General features: G+C 39.4%; 1 protein-coding gene across 1 annotated transcript in view; it reads right to left on the bottom strand.

The window, feature by feature from the left end:
- The window catches only part of gpr153 (G protein-coupled receptor 153), a 52,018-nt gene that overhangs the window by 24,183 nt on the left and 9,300 nt on the right, over positions 1-18,535 (bottom strand). Inside the window, exon 2 of the mRNA XM_084721486.1 lies at positions 2,117-2,747. Within this exon, the coding sequence (XP_084577612.1) occupies positions 2,117-2,490 (374 nt within the window). The 5' untranslated portion in view covers positions 2,491-2,747. The remainder of the gene's footprint in view (positions 1-2,116; positions 2,748-18,535) is intronic.

Here is an 18,535-nt window from a genome sequence, read left to right on the forward strand (position 1 = left end):
AGCTGGAAGCAAGAGCCGGCAGATGCTCCGTCTGGAGGGTTTTACGCGGTGTTACCCCAAATAACTGCAACCAGCAGATGTGTTGGCAGCAGAGCGAAATTTCACCTGATGCAGAGCATTCCTCCCAAAAACTCACGTAAACAGGTTGACAAGTGACACTAATCTAAACACCGGCCCCATCCCATCTGCGGGATCTGCTCTGAAATGCAGCAAAGGGCCCAAAATCTGCAGCTGAAATGTCAGAATGTTGTTCAGGGTGCCTTTGGAAGCTGCTGTGTTTATGGAAAGCCTAGAGATTAGAATTTAAAATTTGTTTATACTTTATTTTATTCTATTGCTAACACTGAGAATGAATGGTTGAATGTAAAGAAGGCAGAGTGCTGTAATCTGATCAGAATCTACAAAAAGGTGTTTCCTTTTCAGTACATCAGTGTAATAGCAAAATACAGATTGATGTTAATTACATTGTTGCAGAAAGTGTATTGCATGTTGAAATGTGTGGTTATATTGGACTGTGCTGACACATCTAAAAGGGTTGGTTGGTTTCCCTTAAATTATGAATAAATATTCACTTTCTCACTCTCCTTTCATGGTATCTAGCCATGGAAATAATCCAAGAACACGCTGTCAACAGTTTTCATGGCAACTATTTCTTCAGTAGAAAGTAGTTCCAAGACAAACTGTTTAAAGTGAAGTCTTTGGAGGATCCAGAGTGGATTATCCATTGTTTCTGAGGAGAAATGTGGCTGTACAACTTTTTTAACTGTCATTTTTCAAAAATCCTTTATCTTTGATGTGCTGGGATGAAGGCAGAAATCTCAGACAGATATCTCAGAACCTGAACATAGGCTAAATTATGTATACAGGCTAAATACTATGAGGCCTATGTTTGCACCTAAATCTCTGCCCTTTTTGCTCTGTACTTCAGTAACAGTTGAGCAAACTTGGTACCTCTGCCAACTTTCCCCTTTCCTTTAGAGACGTAGTCACATCTTAAGCTAGATCATGTTAGAAAAATACTAACATGCTAGCTGAAGATTGATGAAGATTAACTAGCTACTTAGTTACTGTTAACTAACGTTAGCAAAACGCTTGCTAATCAGGTAACAGATGACATATCAGACTGGCACATATGTGTGCTTCATCAAAACAACAAGGCCACACCCCATTTGGGGGATAGAAAAGAGAAGATCTTATTGATGTTAATGTAGTTTCACATGTTTTTAAATTAACATTTTAACAAGCTTGTATGCATTCATATCAAGTTAAATAAACCTTTGTTTTATAGACAATCATTATTTTGTGACTGTGCCTGAACCTGAACATTCACGACACCTTAATAAATTAAGGCTAATCGGTCAGCAGTCATGCCCCTTCAGTCTTCCCCCGTCCAATTGGATCAGTGAAGCCAACAGTGGCCAGACACTGCTAATGTCGGACTACCAAGTATATTTAGACTAAGTGTTATCTGCAATTCACAAAACCTGTTACACACAACTGATCTAAAATAGGCTGAGGTTTAGCTGAAGATGACAGTCTGATGCCGCTATACTGTAACGTTATGACCAAACTCCAGCATCGTCTAGCTATTTACCACATTTATTCATGCATGTTATCCACCTCAAATCTCAGTGTGAAATCCCTAAATATCACTTGTTTCTAGTTTCTTATTCCACATCATTTAAATGACAGGCGCTGCTTCTTATTTATTGTCATCAAAAAGGAATTAACAGTGCACTAAAATTAAAGAATAATCGCTCTTTGGAGGTTCATTCTTTCTGCTCTCCTTTTGGTACCCCTTCCTTTCCAGGAAGGAGGAGGAACCAGAAATTCTGATATAGATTTGTATGTTTTTTGTTTTATAACCTGCTACACAGCAGCCTTTTGTTTTCTCTCTCTTAATTTAAAACTGTGATCTTAAACAACACAGATAAGCCTAGCAAATAGCTTATCTAAGTTAAGGAAACAGGAAAGGAGAAAGTTGACCGAGGTATCAAGCTTGTGCAATTGTTACTGGAGCACAGAGCGAAAAGGGGTGGGACTTAGGAAGGGTACATTTGGGGGAAATGAGACTGTGAAAATGGTACCACCAAAACAACAGACTCAGATGTCTTACCTGTAGTTTACTGGCCAGCGCACCATCCACATGCGGTGATAGGAGAGCGAGGTGACAGAAAAGCAGGTGACCAACGTGAGGGTGTAGAAGGTGGAGACAAACACCTTGCACAGACCCTCGTTCCACTCGTAGTTGGAGTGCTGACGGCGCAGCGTTATGACACAGTACATAGTGATGGGTATGGCCATGTTGAGGATGTGTGTGCCTGCCAGCGTGCAGATGAGGAACTCCAGAGGTTTCCACTTCTTCTGCTTGGCGCTGACGCTAAGGATGCTCCAAGTGTTGGCCAGGATGGACACGCCCGAGCAGACCAGCCAAGCCAGCGTGTTGGCATTGATGACATCATCCTTCATGGTGGTCACCTCATCCACCATGTTGGAGCGGGGCAGGGCGGAGCCTGGGGGGGCGCAAGGAACTGTTGGCAAGAGCAGGTACACACGAGGAGAAGGAGGAGGTGGTGATGGGCAGGAGGGGATGCAGGGCGTAGGGCGAGGCAGGCATCCTATCTGGGTGGGCGTGCACTCTCCATGGGATGGGTACAGCAGGGGGAGGACATGGTAGTGGTGCAACACAAAGGGATGTCCGAGAGGGAGGATGGAAGAGCCAAGCCAGTTCCCTTACAAGCCCAAGGCTGGAGAGGGAGAGAGAAAAGAGGGAGACAGAGTGAGCAGAGACAGGGGGAGTGAGGATGTAAAGACTATTATATAGAGTCAGTACAGTTCAAAATAAACCTTCATCATACATAATCTCTCATTCCAATCAACTAATAGGGTTATGTTAATCACACCAGTTGAACTATTACTGTTAATACTGAAAGCCATCCATTTCATGTGGGTGAGACAGAACAGAAATCAGTTAGCAGGAGATATTTTTAAAAAGCTGCCAGGATATGAGAAAGAAAACAGTTGCAGTCATATGCAGCTGCTGTTTCACAGAAACTGATACTAATGGTCACAACTGTGCAGGAAAAAATAAATATTCAGTTGGGGCATGATGGGAACACTTCTTTATTCTATTGATGCAATAAGTCAAGTTATACCAAAATGCTACAGGACATGTAGAGAATAGCATAAACAAAATGCAATCCTAGATTGTTCTGAAATAATTCAAGCTCTTAGTGCTGGAGGAACTCTGGTGAAAGTGAAATAAATTATATTTATATCTTTTAACACATACATGTTATTAAATGTTTTTTCTCATCAAGTTTTAAATATATAAAACACATCCCCAGATTTAATAAAACTACAACTCAAGAGGTGCAACTTATGGAGAAAGTGATTCGCAAAGTGAACAATATGGAAGATATGTTTGAGAAAAGGTGGATTTTACATGGGAAATCACTTCATCATCAAGATGACTGTGTAACTGAACACTCCCATGTATACTCAGGCATGTTTATATTTACATTTGCTGTATCCAACCTGTCTGTGCCGTGAAGAACAATGCAGCTGTCCCTGTTTGAGAGTGTTTTGGATTTAGTCCTGCTGAGAAAGGTAAGCCAGCAAACAGTGCAGACTACTGATTGGTCAGAGGAGCATATTGTAGTGAGTGCATGAGGAGGGCATGTGGGACTAATTACTGTCTGTGGTGGCAGAGAGTAACTGTGAATGTGTGCTGAGCGGAGGAAGAGGTGAGCAGAGAAGTTGTCAGTCTGGCAGTGTATATACAGCGATGGCACTGTAAATGTACAGTGTAGGTTTGATTTTGTCAGTGAATAAAAGCTGCAGCTTCTCAAGACCGAAGCAGAGCTCCTGTGTGTGTTGTTCCCAGCTGTGAGAACAGTGTCGCTATGACAATCAGCTCTGCCTATGTCAAGACAGTACTACAGTATGGTGGAGTACCATGGAGTTGAGCCATTTTTCACAAGTTTAACAAAAATACTGTCACAATACCATACACCCTGGCAAAATGTCAGGAAGGTATGAAGGGATGAAAAAATAGATGCAGCCCAAGCCTAATTTACGCTCCTAGCAGAAACATGGTGGAGCAACATGGCAACCTCTTTAGAATAGGACATTATTTTCACGTGATTATACACTAATAAATAGACTTATGACTTACGCATTAAATCTTTAATCAAGAAAGAAAATAATTTTGACCTGCAAACCTACTTGTAGTGTTTTTTGTTTGTTTGTTTTTTGTTGTTGATGTCAGAGAGGTGTTGATTCATCTCTAAAACAATCTTTTAGACCACAGTTTGAAGCGCTGATGCTCACAGCTCCACTATATTGTGACGTGTTCCTTTCATTCTGTCCCACCCCTATAACCCCTGTAAAAATGGATAACAAACTGAATCTTATGCCATATCTTATGAATCTTAGAGAAAAAAAAAAGCTCAGTACAATAGCTACAGTTTTGATCTGTTTTCTGAGGCCACTTCCAGAATAAGAGAGCTCTAGCTAGAGAGTCATGCGAAAAGGATGACTTTGGTTCCCCCACTGTGTAGTGAAAAATGCTTGGCACAGCTGGAGCATGTTGTCACATCTATTTCCTGTCTTTTGGCTTGTCCACACACTGATGTGCTGTAGGCTAGACCCCTGAGAGGGGACACTGGAAATGACAAGAGCCGCGTCATCATCACTCTGCTCTCACTTCCACTGATCTAATCCTCCTCTCTCACTCTCTTCTCTCCAATAGCACCCTGAACATCAGTCAGCCAATAGGATTTAGCCTTGTTAATACAGGAAGTGATGAAGCAAAATCTGTACACTGCTCAGGACCTGTGTAACCATATGAATCAGGACATGGTCCTGTAAACACATCATGTACTATTCTGCTGGTTCTGCATATTCACACATGCATCAGACTCTACAGTGGCTTTATAACTCTGGCTGGCAAGAAGAGACCTGCACTAATTAGCTTCCAAGATCATTTAAAGGGATAGTTCGTCAAAAATGAAAAATTCAGTCATTATCTACTCACCCTCATGCTGATTTAAGGTCAGGTTTAGTTTTTTAGTTCACAAAACACTGCTGGAGTTTCACAGGAATACCGCGTTGCAGAATCTCCCAAACAATTGAAGTGAATGGTGACCAGTTTTCAAACGTAAAAAAACTACAGAATAAAAGTATAAAATGCCTCCATACTGCTCGTCTGGTGTAATCCAAGTCTCCTAAAGCCCCAACATGCCAACATGCCCAGTTGACTAAAAAAAAAAAAAGTTATTTATTATTATTTACACCATATGTTTAGCCTGAATCTTCACTGTAGATTCTTGGCTTAGAGCCACTTTCACATGCACACTGTCTGAACTGTGTGTGTGTGTGTGTGGTGTGACAGTGTGCAAATGGCATGTCATCACTTTAGGAGAGGAATATGGAGGCATTCTATGTTTTTTCCCATTGCTTTTTTGCTTTTGTTTTTGTTTTGTTTTTTTTGAAAACTGTTCACCACTCACATTGTTTGGGAGATTCTGCAACGCTGTTTTCCTGTGAAACTCCAGCAGTGTTTTGCAGACTAACAAAATAAACTCAGCCTTCAATCAGCATGACGGTGAGTAGATAATGACTGAATTTTCATTTTAGGGTGAACTATCCCTTTAAAATGCAAAGTCTGTGTGTGGCAGTTTGTCAGAGTGAAGTTGGTACTACATCAACACACGTACTGGAAATTAGATCAAAATGACATCTGACAGCCAGCAGTCTCTTTGTTCGAGAGCCGAGAACAACAAAATGAACAGAGGACAAACCACAGTCTGAACTGACTCTTATATTCAGCTTTTTATTAACTTATATAACACCATACCGAGTTAACTACAAACAACTAAATCTAAAACTCTATGCCAAAAACATGTTAAAAAAAAAGTTAACATACACATCACTGACAGTCCAGGTAAAGCTGAACTAGTAAAAACAAACAAACTAATTAATTAATTAATTAATTAATTAATTAAAGCAAACATCATAAATCTGTCTTGGACCCAGAGCGGTTGAAGAACCCCAAATACCAGACTAATCAAGGTAAGTTCCACATCATAAAACAAATGGAAATGTTTTTAACTTACATTTTGTTCTTATGGATTTGCTTTCTATGTGGCAAAATTTCCATATCATGATGCAGTGGTGAAATTTTCCTCCAAGTTAAGGAAGATAAAGTGCAGCAATAAATCACGCACACTGTGTTTATGTCATAGGTTACACGGCTTATTTTTATGCAATAAATCCAGCTTACTAGGTCATCCTCTCCTTGTTGTTTGAAGTCAAAAACTTTAAAACAAAACTTTAAATGTAAACATGAATTGCAGACCACCTGTTGTGCCATCAGATCAAAACCAACCTCGTCAATCTGCCATCCCGCATATCTTATCGGTTTAGGGGAACACTGCTGCAAGATCGGGCTGCTGGCGCTCACACTGCTAATTAGCCACACAAGGCAAACCAATACATCGTTTCCTGAGTGTTTTCTTACTTTTAGACTTGTCATGTAGTCTTAATTTAAATTTCTGGTGAACTGAGAGAGATGATCTCCCTACTGCAAAAACAGGTTACCAATTCTCCATGTGATGTTTGTTTACAAGTTGTTCAACTATAATATTGGCAATATTACAGTATGCAGTGCAATATTATATTGCAGTGTGAATCCAAACAAACCAAACCAACAAAGCAACTATTTCACTAACATTTCACCATGGAGACGATCAAAGAAAACACACTGTGTTAAAAACTGTTATCACACCTTCAAAAACCATAAAAAACACACATTAGACCAGGCTGGGATATGAAAAGAATGATTCATAGCTTTGATCCAGGAATCCCCAGGTGGTTGGGATGCACTGAGCCACAGTCTGTCTGTTGACTGTGGACTGAAACCTCAGCTGAGTCAAACACTAAACACAGCAACAGTGCCACACAATCCACAACAGCCTGAACTAAATCCCTCCATCAAACTGGTGCCATGAGGAAAACACACGTAAATTTGTTTTATTGGTACCATAATAGGACCATAGGTAAAGTTGCCTAAGTATAGCCTGCTCTATGGCAGTAAGAAGTGTTTGTGTGACTCTCAGTCAGTCAGAGTTCCAGTTCAACACCTTTCCAGGTCTTAGACCCAGAGTGGATCATTAGCTCCTTCACAACCTTTGGTATGACTTGATAAAACATAATTTTACCTTCTCACGTATCTCTCAACCAAACAACCAAACTCCTCTCCGTCTCCCTACAGTGGGAATATGCTTTACTGTGTCACCCTGACCCTTTTCTTTTAATACATGCTCTTTTGTCCAGCTCACTGTTAGTGAATATTTAGTATGAAATAAATTCACTCAGCTGCAGATGTGTTATTCTCCAGTCGCAGAGCCACAGATCAGAAAATCACTGCAGATATGAACACTGAATGTAACCAACCCTTTCAACACACTTTCCATTAAAGCCCTTTACATGTCAGGATAACTATCAAATGCCACCACTGGGGATTCATACACTATAATGGCCGCAGGTACTGTACATAGAAGAAGTCATCACATATATGTGAAAGGGGTCTCTCGCAGTGATGAACCAACAGAGAACTATTAGTTCTCCTTGTCTGCACAGACTTAAAACTTTCAGCTCATTTTCTTATTTTTCTAGCCCACAACTTTTCTGTTTTGGCTGACTGTCATCGCTCTCATAAATGTCCTTTGCAGTCACAGCAGGCAGCTGATTTCAGTGAAAAAGCTCCAATCACCAGTGGTTGGATGTATGTTCTGCATTTACTAAAGCACTGTCCTTAAGTACAAATTTGACGTACTTGCACTTTACTTGAGATTTTTTCTTGTTATCCCACTTTCCACTTTAATCTACTTTAACTTGGCCAAAAAACATTGCAAGTCTAAATATATATGGTACTTGCATCTTATCATAGTATCAGTGTGTTTTTGATCCTGGACTGTTTTTGCAGCAGCTAAAGTTGTATGTGGGGTGGGAAGGGTCAGTGGAAGCCACTGGGATTCCATCATACAGACCAGTGAACCAAAGCAATAGACCCTTTTCACGGCAGACATTTTGTCTTGTCAAAGCTTTTACGTGAGCTGGTTCCAGTCCTCTGGTATTGTGTATCCTCACTCAGTGACTGACTTCATAGAGTGGAGGCATTGTTAATGCTATTATTTACACCTGTGCTTTTCTTGCTTTCACATTATGGTTACTCATGGTTTATGTAACACTGCCATATTTGGTGTCAAACAAATAAACAGATTTTGGAGGCACCCTGGTAGCTAATGGGCCCCGTACACTGAGGCTGGATCCTTTCCAGTGGAGGTGGGTTTGATTTCAGCCAGTCTCTCACCCTCTTGGTATGTAAGATTTAGTGGGGTCTATTGGCAGAAATGGCAATATAATATAATAATCCTGCACATACCTGTAATCACCGGAAAATAAAAATTGTTGTGCCCTGAGATAACTTCTGTTAGAAATAAAATTGACTTGACTTGACTTTTTGTTACCTAAGAATGAGCCGTTTATATCTACAGAGGGCAGAAGACCTCTTCCACAGAGTCTGCCATGTTGCAGCACCATGTTTCCACAGAAGCACAGGGGGGGCAAACCAAACACTGTCTCTACATGCAGCCTTCCGCCTTTTGCACAAGTTTCACCATTGATTCTTGCACAGGGAGGGTGAGGTGAGGGCTATTTAGTTGACGATCTGTAATCTGACACTACAGAGAAGCCCACTTAACAAACGGTTTGCTTTAAGTCGTGTTTCAAACAGGGCACAACATACCCAAAACAATTACCCCTTCTATCTGTCCAGCTGTGTTTGTAATTTGCCAGCACGGGCAGAGAGCAGAGAGAGTTCTACTGCTCGGGTGACTCATGAAGCTCCAGAGGGACAATGGCAGCTTTCAATTAATACATGAAATTGCAATAAGGTCTAACAAGGTTATTCCAGGATGTTTACAAGCAACTGCAGTTTTCCTACCTCTGGGTACAGCTGGAGGTACTGTGGAGATTTAAAACAAACAATACACGGATGGTATTTTTAACTGGTAATGTCAACTTTAATCCAATTTTTGCTTCTTTCTCATTGTGATTGTTTCCAGTGTTTATGGAGAGTCACTCTCTACCTCAGTTTGAGCGAACATTCACTGCCAGTTCACATATTCAGAAATAAAACATGATGAGGGGTATTATGTGTTACAGTATATGATGCAAGACTCCACTGAGAATTCACAGAGGACTTCTAGGTATCTGTGAGACTATTAATACCAATGTTGATACAGAGCACAAGTCTTCAGCATCATTCATGCTCAGTGAAATTCTTCATCATTCTGACTAAAATTCAATTAAGCCAGCCAGTCTCCTCAAACAGCACCTAACCAGACCAAAGCATGCGAGAAAAGTCGATTAAAATTCCCCATAATCTCTGTGCTGCGCTACAACACCTTCAAAATTATTTTTTCACCGCACACAGAGATCTGAAATGAAAAAAGCAGACACAGTTAATTATGTCTACAATGTGGGTAAACTCTGCAGTACAACCTCTGAGAATCTTATTTTATGGTGTTGACATCCAATTTAGCTTGAGTGTCAAACTTAAACTTCACCACATTCTTCTCTTGTGTGAGCAAGAAAAGCTGGATCCTGAGACACAAACCTAGCAACACATTAATCAACCCAATACCACTGAAACCAACCTGTCACCAGACATGGAAGCTGATTTTTTGTTTGTTTGTTTGTTTTGTTTTGTTTTTAAATATGCTTATTGATCTTTGAAAACAAAGCAGCACAGAAAAAACTAAACAAAAAAAAACAAAAAAAAACGAATGCGAAACAACTCAGCTCTGGTAAGAATAGTAGAAATATCCAGTCCATTATAAGGCATAAAAGGATTCCATGTTCACTGAAATAGATTGTCTTTAGAATGGAGCACACATGTCAAGTAATCTAAGGAAACATATTCAAGTATGACTTTACGCCCCTGTGTTTTAGGTTGGACTTTCTTGCTCTGACTGTTACCATTTTGTAAAGATTCCCTTTGTATTTATCAGTGATTGAGCCATTTGACATCCCCACTAACATGCATTTTAGATCACTGTCTTAATTGATGGCTCAGATTTTATTAATTTCCTGTCTAATAATATGCCAAAACCTCTGTATTTTCCAATAACACCACAGGCAGTGTGCGAGACAAGATGTTTCTATTTTAGCCAGACAGGTAAATTGATATTGCACCTGACACTGTGCGACCCTGAACTACATTCACTGACATTTTCTAAGTCTTGCTTTTTAAATAATTCCTTTCTAGATAATTCTACATAGGCCACCACTCCAGATAAATCTTTGGTAAGCATGCAACTAAGCTAAGCTGGAAGTCCAAACTGATAGAGGAGATTTACGCTGTCCTGATAAGATCTAACAGTGCCCCCTGACTGTAAAATTTCAGCAGTCGTCTCATAATTATTTATTATATAATTATTATTATTATTATATTATAACATCAAGTTTGATGTTTGTAGACTATGCAATGATCACACCTGCTGAATCGTAGGCTATGAGGCAAGTCAGTATATAAGAAAACATCCTCGTGTGTGTCAAAAATTTGCACCACTATTGTGGTTAACAATGAAGCTAAGCAAGAATCAAGCCCTTGCAATAGTGGCGTTTATGAGAATGAGAAAAAAAATTAAAGACAAGCCGGAGGACGAGAACATGGACCTGGTCATGGTGAAAAAAAGGCCAACTTAGGACACTAAATTTGTAGCATGCTAAGCATCAGTAACATCTACTGATATGATATGTCTTTGTCAACCGATACACTACATTCCTACTGGTTGGCTAGTAGATGTAGATCATAACAACAGTCACATTGTGAGATGGTTATCCTATTTTTGATACTTGTCAGACTTTTGTCCCAGGCTATTTATGGTTGCAAGACCGTGACAACAGCTGTCATTGAACCTCTCTCACAGTGCAGCACATCTTGTTTTCTGCAATAACTAGGAATGACAACTAAGGTATGGTTAAGGTTACTAAAAGACTGTGGATAAAGCTAATGAAGCTAATGAAAAAACAAATGTTAATTTAAAGTTGTACTCGCCACATGCACACTACAATCCGCCTCACAATGTATAGTGCACACAACATCCTGCATCAGCAGTGAACATTGGCAATAGACATAAATCATCCTATAAAAATTCCAAGGATACTGGGCTAAATTAAACCTGATCAGTGAACTGGACCATGAAAAACAAAGCACCAAAAATTTGGTTTACCTTTGGTTTAACTTATTTTTTGGATCCCCATTTATTTGTTACCAGGGAAAGCATTGGTGTTGATGAGAATGAGTTAAAGCTTCTGCTTGGAAAATGGACAGAAGGCAATATTAAAATGTTCAGAAATACAAGACTGCAATAATGAAAGGTCAAAAGGAGGATATATCCGTTTTATGTGGCTGCACAATAACTTTGACAATTAATTTATGTGTGTCTTAATTGTTCTAGTGCCTCCTATCCAAATATCCAATGGGTCTGTTTATGTAGTTTAATTTTGTTGGTTTAAGGTTTGACAAAGACAGTGCTGCTCTTCACATTATCTGTAATAACAGAGGAAAAGTCCTGGACTGTCATAATGATGTGAAAACTCAACTTTCTCTTTCTCCAGGCTTAAAGCCAAACAATTGTTTTTTGTTTAGTCGCAGCATCTTTTAGTATGAAAAAGAACACAGTGTAAACCCTGGCAGTAACAACTAACAAGATTTTGTTCAGCTTCAGAATGACACTAAAGAGCACACTCAGTAAAATCTTTGCAATTTGCTCATTACTAACTCTCATTAGTAAACCTTCAAAGAATTTGCGGCACAAACTCTCTGTTGTTTAACCTTTTTTTAACTGCAGGATTCTGGATCATAATCAACTGTTCATTTGCATTTTCTCTCTGTGTTTTTTTCACTTTCTCTTACCCTTATCTTACCCTCAGCATATTCTGAGATCTCTTTACTGAAAACTGTAAACTTTCATGAACAGGAAATGCAACAATTTTCAGATATTTCAGAAATAAAATCTGGGTGGAAATCAGTTTAAACCAGTCTACTTTTCAATGAAAACTTTACAAACTGAAAACAATGATGCTTAATTACAGAAATCACACAAACTAATGCTCTATTAGTCTAGTCACTAACATTCTTCTAGTAATTAAAATACTTTACAGTTACAGCCTTGAGGAAGGAGTGTTTGCTGTATTGTGAGTAGTACTAAGAGCATATTAGTAGTAGTAGTAGAAGGGATGGTTGTGGTCGAAGTATTAGTGGTAGTAACAGGAATAGCAGTGGTAGTAGTTGTGGCACTGGTTTTATTTAAACACTTGACTGACGGGCTTTCTAACCATAGTGGAACTAACAGCTCGATCACCCACAATCCCCTGGGCCTCCAAGCCAAATCTGTCCTCTACACAGGGGAAATCAGCACTGCCAATTACACACACAGGCTGTAAAGACTTTCTCTCTCTAACATCAAGACACTGAGTGTTAACAGAGAGGTGTTGATACAAGGAAGATCAGGAAACAGAAACCTGTCATGGTAGCTTTAAATGCATTTTAATAATTACATATTTTGCACTTTGCAAGCTCACATGAATCATTTATATCCAAATGTGAAGGATTGCTTCAGAGCAAAAGTATGATAAAAAAATTTACATTCTGACCCAATGAAATTTGGTGGAACGATCATCCTTGCAACAAGAATAATTGATTTCTCAGACTATTGCAATCACACATAATGCTGGTGTATTTACAAATAATAACTATAACACCAACAGAGCTAAAGACTTGGTTCCAAATAATCTGTTTAGAGGCTTATAACAATAATAATAATAAATTCAGCTTAAAATTCTGAATGAAAGAAATTATGCCTTTGGGTGTAACAAGCTGTGGTGGCACGGTACGTTCTTCCAAGTGCTTTAATTCCTATGATGGAGTATTTAGGGCCACATTGTATTATGAGAATAAACTCTAAATGGTATTTCAACTTTATTTTGTATTTTGAGTTAATTCTCAACATTTTGACTCATGGAGCCGCAATGATTAATTGGTTAGTCAATTAGTTGTAAACTATTAAATCAATTACTAATTACTTTAATAATTGATTCATCTTTTTTTCCAGAAAAAAGGTCAAAATTCCCTGATGCCAGCTTCTTAATGTTTTCTGTTTTCTTCATGACAGTAAACTGAACACTGAACTTTGGTTGGGGACAAAACAAGACATTTCAGGACATCATCGTGGGCTCTGGGAAACATTGATCGATATGTTTCACCATTTTTTCAACATTTTATTGAACTAATTGACTAGTCAAGAAACAAATCCACAGATTAATCTTCCTCCTCTCATTTTCTTCCATTTGCCTGGCCCTAATACTCCAACATATATATATATATATATATATATATACTTCTAGTATAGTGTACCACTGATGTTCTATCACATCATGGTGACATAAATTGGTCAGATTTACTTTTACAAAATTATGTCTCTGAGTAGCATATGAAATAGCAATAAATGTGTAAATAAACCAAACTGATCAAAAATAAAAGTATTATATAGTTTGTTGGTGCTCTCTGTTAGCTCTTTTAGCTAGAAATAGCAGCAAACTTAATCAGCAAGCTGTAGAAAATACTAGAAAACACCAAAAGGACTCCAAATAGCTTACCTCTATGCACCACCATGCCTTTGACCCTAACGTTTATATTTTTTGTGCGTTTCAAAACAGATTACTCTGCATTGTTTTTTTCATTTCTAGACACAGAATAAGTCATTTACCCCAATACCCTAAATGTAAAGCCTGACAGTCTATTTGTACAGAAGCATTTTCAGAAATGCTAACAGCATTGTGGAGGGCTGGCAGTGACGGATTGGCCATCTGGGCAAATGCCAGAAGGGCTGCTTGACAATGCCGCTTGGGCAGCTCAGAATGGGTCACCATTACATAAAAACTAAAATTTCTCTTTGAAGATTTAGATTCAAAAAGTTATTTTATGCATACAGCCCAAAACATTTTAGATCAGCCCATCTGTACCTTTTATTAAACATATTCTACCGTAATACCCTCAGAAAGTTCAAGGGAGGGCAAAAACTTGAAATTGCGCAGGTATGAAATGTAACGTTACGTCAGTGTCGTTAGGCTAAAAGAAAATGAATCAAGGCACCAAATGACCAAAGGGGTGAAGCTATTGTAATATGCACTGTGTTGGAAAATTTACAAGACAAATTTAATAACTTCTGTACTCCAATATTATACCTGACGTACATTACACCTGACATGAGGTGAACCTGAGAGGCCTTAGTGCCCTTCAGATTATAATGTTCGCTACCCTGATAGAGAGTCTCCGGTCTCATGATGATAATGAGCAGAGACACACTTTGACATTGACTTGTAGTTACCCTCCCAAAGGTATAATACTGAGTGTTTCTATTGTATCTTTAAGTTTTTGGCAGGAACTGTGCCTATGTGTGATCTTCTCTGTGCACAGATACGTGTTGTGTCAAACTCATATAAAGAACAACAGAGGCTCCTTGAGTTCATTCTTTCGTTCATAAAAGTGAAGACTTGACCAGAAGTCTTCTTCAACGCCGTGCAGTGATCTTTGCATGTTTTGGTGAAATGATCTTTGCATAAAAAGAGTGATCTTTGCATGTCTGATGTATCTGTGCTCAATGTGCCTTTTGTGGAGCGAATGATGTAGTCACACTTAGTGCTCTGCTGCTCTCTGATTGTGTGATCCTTGTTTGTATACGTCAGGACTGTAGCAATTATAGTGTGTTCTGTGTTGCGAATTTCTGCAGTCTAAACCGTCTGCATTGTTTTATCTCAAGCTTTTCGTGTTAACATTTGTTGAGCTTGGGATTGGGTTTGAAAACAGGGCCAGTCTGTTGTAAATGCCAGGGCTGTATTTTGATCCCTGTCCGTCACTGAAGCCTGGTAAGTACAGGGCTTCTCGTCTTAATTGCACAGTAGTCACATTTTGGACTACTGAAAAAAAGGACCAACACTTTTTCATTCCTCATCTAAACTATAATCAGCTGAGATACAGAGAGGAAGAGACAAGTGTGCCTAGACAGATTTTGGCAAGCATAAAAACGGATTTATCTGTTAAAACAAAGGCCAAAATGGATGACTGAATGTGTCTGGATGAGATCAGACCAGTAATTACATGGAGACCTGTTCCCAGGAACATGATGGTTTTCAAGGCAACAATGCCGCTTCTAACCATGCCCATCGGCACAATGTCGGTCAGTGTGTTGGGTGTGGTACAGCGTGAAAGCTGCCGTACATGTGCGGTGCTGCTGACCCACATCTCTCAGCTTAAAACTGGCAGGAGATAGAGTAGACGGAGGGAGTGGACCTCTTTTATAAGCTCCCTGCTGACAAGTGTGATGCATGGGGTCTTACTGCCCGACCAGCTAGTTGTCTCGGAGCTGTCAGAGAGGAAAGTACACTGCCCCCGGAGGCTGCACAGCTTTCCCCTGAGCACAGGCTGAGTGTTTAATATTACATTTCTGATGCTTACATGTGACAAGTCGAGTCAGCAGGTACGTTTTTTTTTTTTTTTTGCAGCACCCTACTTCACATTCACGCAGTTACCAACACTCATGCTAGGAAGCTGCCCGGTACAAGTGCAGTCCTCTGCAGCTTTGAGGGTTAAGTGCCTCATACAGGAAATGTCAGGGGCAGTCATTCATTTCCATGTCCTGCTTGAAAGCAATTACGAAAAATCTAAAATGTCTAACATTACTGCGCTGCTGTCTGATTTATAGTAGGCCTAATATAAATTCTGTTTCTTGTTTCTAAACATCCTGTTATATTTTGTTTACTTATGTTGACAGATCTCTAAAATTATCTGTCTGTTTTGTTTCCAAATCATGGGCATTTGCACTCAGCAGGGGATCATAATAAGGTTCAGGGTTTCATTTAATAGTGATTTTACAACACAAAGTTGTGTAACAAAATGTATGTTTGTTGTCCCTGTGCACTACACACATAAACAACACGGTGCAAAGCAACCAAACAAACAATTTAATTTAATGGAGAGAAGGGGATGACTTTTTGTAAAAGTCTAACAGCCTGAGGAAAGACGATATTCTTTAGTCTGGTGGTACGGCAGTGGATACTTCTGTATCTCTTACCAGACAGCAGCAGGGTGAACAGACTGCGGCTGGGGTGGGTGTTGTCTTTTAGTATCCTTGATCCGCCTCTCTAGGTGAAATGTAGTGGGGTTTTTTTTTTGCATGGCTCTATGACGTGTAAAGCCAATTACACGCATTATAAGATCCTGGTACAAACATGCTCGGTGCTTAATAGCTCACTGACGATAACGTGGTATCAAATGATGAGACATTTTTTTTTATCATATGCCATATTTGACATATGAAATGATATTCAAAATAAAGGTGAATCCTAAAGATGACAATATAGATAAATATTTTCACTTGGCACAGATCATATTGGATCGTTGAGCACTGAATCGATATATTGATCCAGATCCATGTGTCGTTACACCCTAGCATTTATCAACACTCAATAGTACTGAGGCAATTCAATCAATGCCATAAAGTTATCAAAGTTTGATACCCTGCCCTAGTCCCTGCATTTCTATGAAGGTTTGTAGTCACTGCCATCCTCCCTCCATCCACCAGATGCCCTCAGATTTGGGCATCTGACTCCCACATCCACCTTCTCCACTCACCCTATCAGTATTTATACCAGCCCCCTTTTCCCGAGTCAGTTCTCAGACTGCCAATGTTGCATCATGCCATGTCTATCTGAATCTGAACCCAAATCTCTGCCAGCACCTTTTCACTGCCTCATTTTTCTTGGCTACTTCTGTTTGGACTTGCTGCCTTTGCCTGTAAGTCTGTGTATAGCTGATTGTTGATTACATCATGCTTCAAGGTTATTATGGAACTTTTGCATGTTGCAGCAAAAAATAAACTGCCTTCCCCAGCTTTAATTTCACTGAATTGTCCCTGTTGTCTGCATTTGGGGTCCTTTCCCTTGCTGCCTCGTACAAAGCCTGTGATATCAACAAAGTGATTGGTCGGGGCGGTTGTTTAGCTCAGTTGGTGGAGCGTCCGCCCCATGTGTCTGCTGGTTCGACTCCTGCCTGTGGCCCTTTGCTACGTGTCATCCCCTCTCTCTTCACCCCCCTTTCCTGTCTACTCTTCAGCTATACTATCAAATAAAGGCAAGAAAAGCCCAAAAACATAACTTTAAAAAAAAAAGTGACTGGTTGAAGACCTGCAGGTATTTGCTCCAGTTGGGTGAACCTCAGCCACCCGTTACTAAGTGCTACCTTGGTCTAATGTCACAGCAGAAAAATCTCTGTCCTTTGCTGGAAGGCTAAAGACATATTTGATACTTACTGAATGTCATCAGTTCTCTTACTTGTAGTAAAACATGGGGCATTGATTTAATGGAATATTCACGCTGTTATCAATGCTATTAGACTTAACTGTTTGGGTCATAAACATTTTCATAAATCAGACTGGAGAAATGCTGTACACAAACATCCTGAACCTCTTAAGTTACACTCCCTCACAAGATCTTTTATGTAAAGTTAAAAACATTTTGTTTAAAGGCTTTTCATTTGCTCTCTATGTGAACCAAAGGATCATTCAGCCGGGGAGATGATTTACTAGAGGCACTTTCCTGGTTTTAAAGGGGGCTGTTAAAGGTTATTAAAAATGTTCAGAGATATGGCCTCCTGGTGAGAGGGAACGGGGATTATGAAAGAATAAATAAGATTTTTTTTCAGCATTTAAGGAGAAGGAAATAACCTTTGAAGAACAGAATAGCAAGTATCTCTTTTCTAACAACTGATACATTATTACAGGACAAAGTGAATATTTCCCACTTTGTTGTTCTATAATTTAATAATAATATAAATAACAATGAGTATAAAATGCAATAAAAATACCTTGCAACTATTTCATCACATTTTTAATAAATTATAATTGTTGCTGCCAGTTTACGCATGTGCAGCTGAAGAGCCCCCTTCACCCGATGAAGGATTACAATGGCCTTCTGAGGCCAAAACACTATCAATCTTACTCATCTCCAGTGAGCGCTCATTATCTAGTTATCTATGAGAGTCCAGGAGAGGTTCCACCTTGCGTGACAAATGATCAGCGGGATCGTCTTTAACCCACTGTCCCGCAGAAAGAAATTCCTCTGACAACCAAGGTGATTAACCTCTCAAAGACCCAGGAGGCTCATATTTGTGACCTCTGCAGAACAGCTGGTTTATCTTTTTAAACTATAGGTGTTACTGGAGGTAAGGAAAGGTGACAGTCCAAGAGGCTTTTTTACTGAATGGGTCACACAAATAGAGTCATAAAAGAAAAAGTAAAAACGAACTAAAAAATGAAATTCAAAAAAGTCCTCTTTCATCCCTATTGCCAGTTAAGTCATTACCACATCTGACTAGCTAGGCATCATTTCCAGGAGTTCTTGTCAA

This window comes from Lutjanus erythropterus, chromosome 6 (assembly GCF_056507025.1).
Source record: "Lutjanus erythropterus isolate fLutEry1 chromosome 6, fLutEry1.hap2, whole genome shotgun sequence".
NCBI classification, from domain to species: domain Eukaryota; kingdom Metazoa; phylum Chordata; class Actinopteri; order Lutjaniformes; family Lutjanidae; genus Lutjanus; species Lutjanus erythropterus.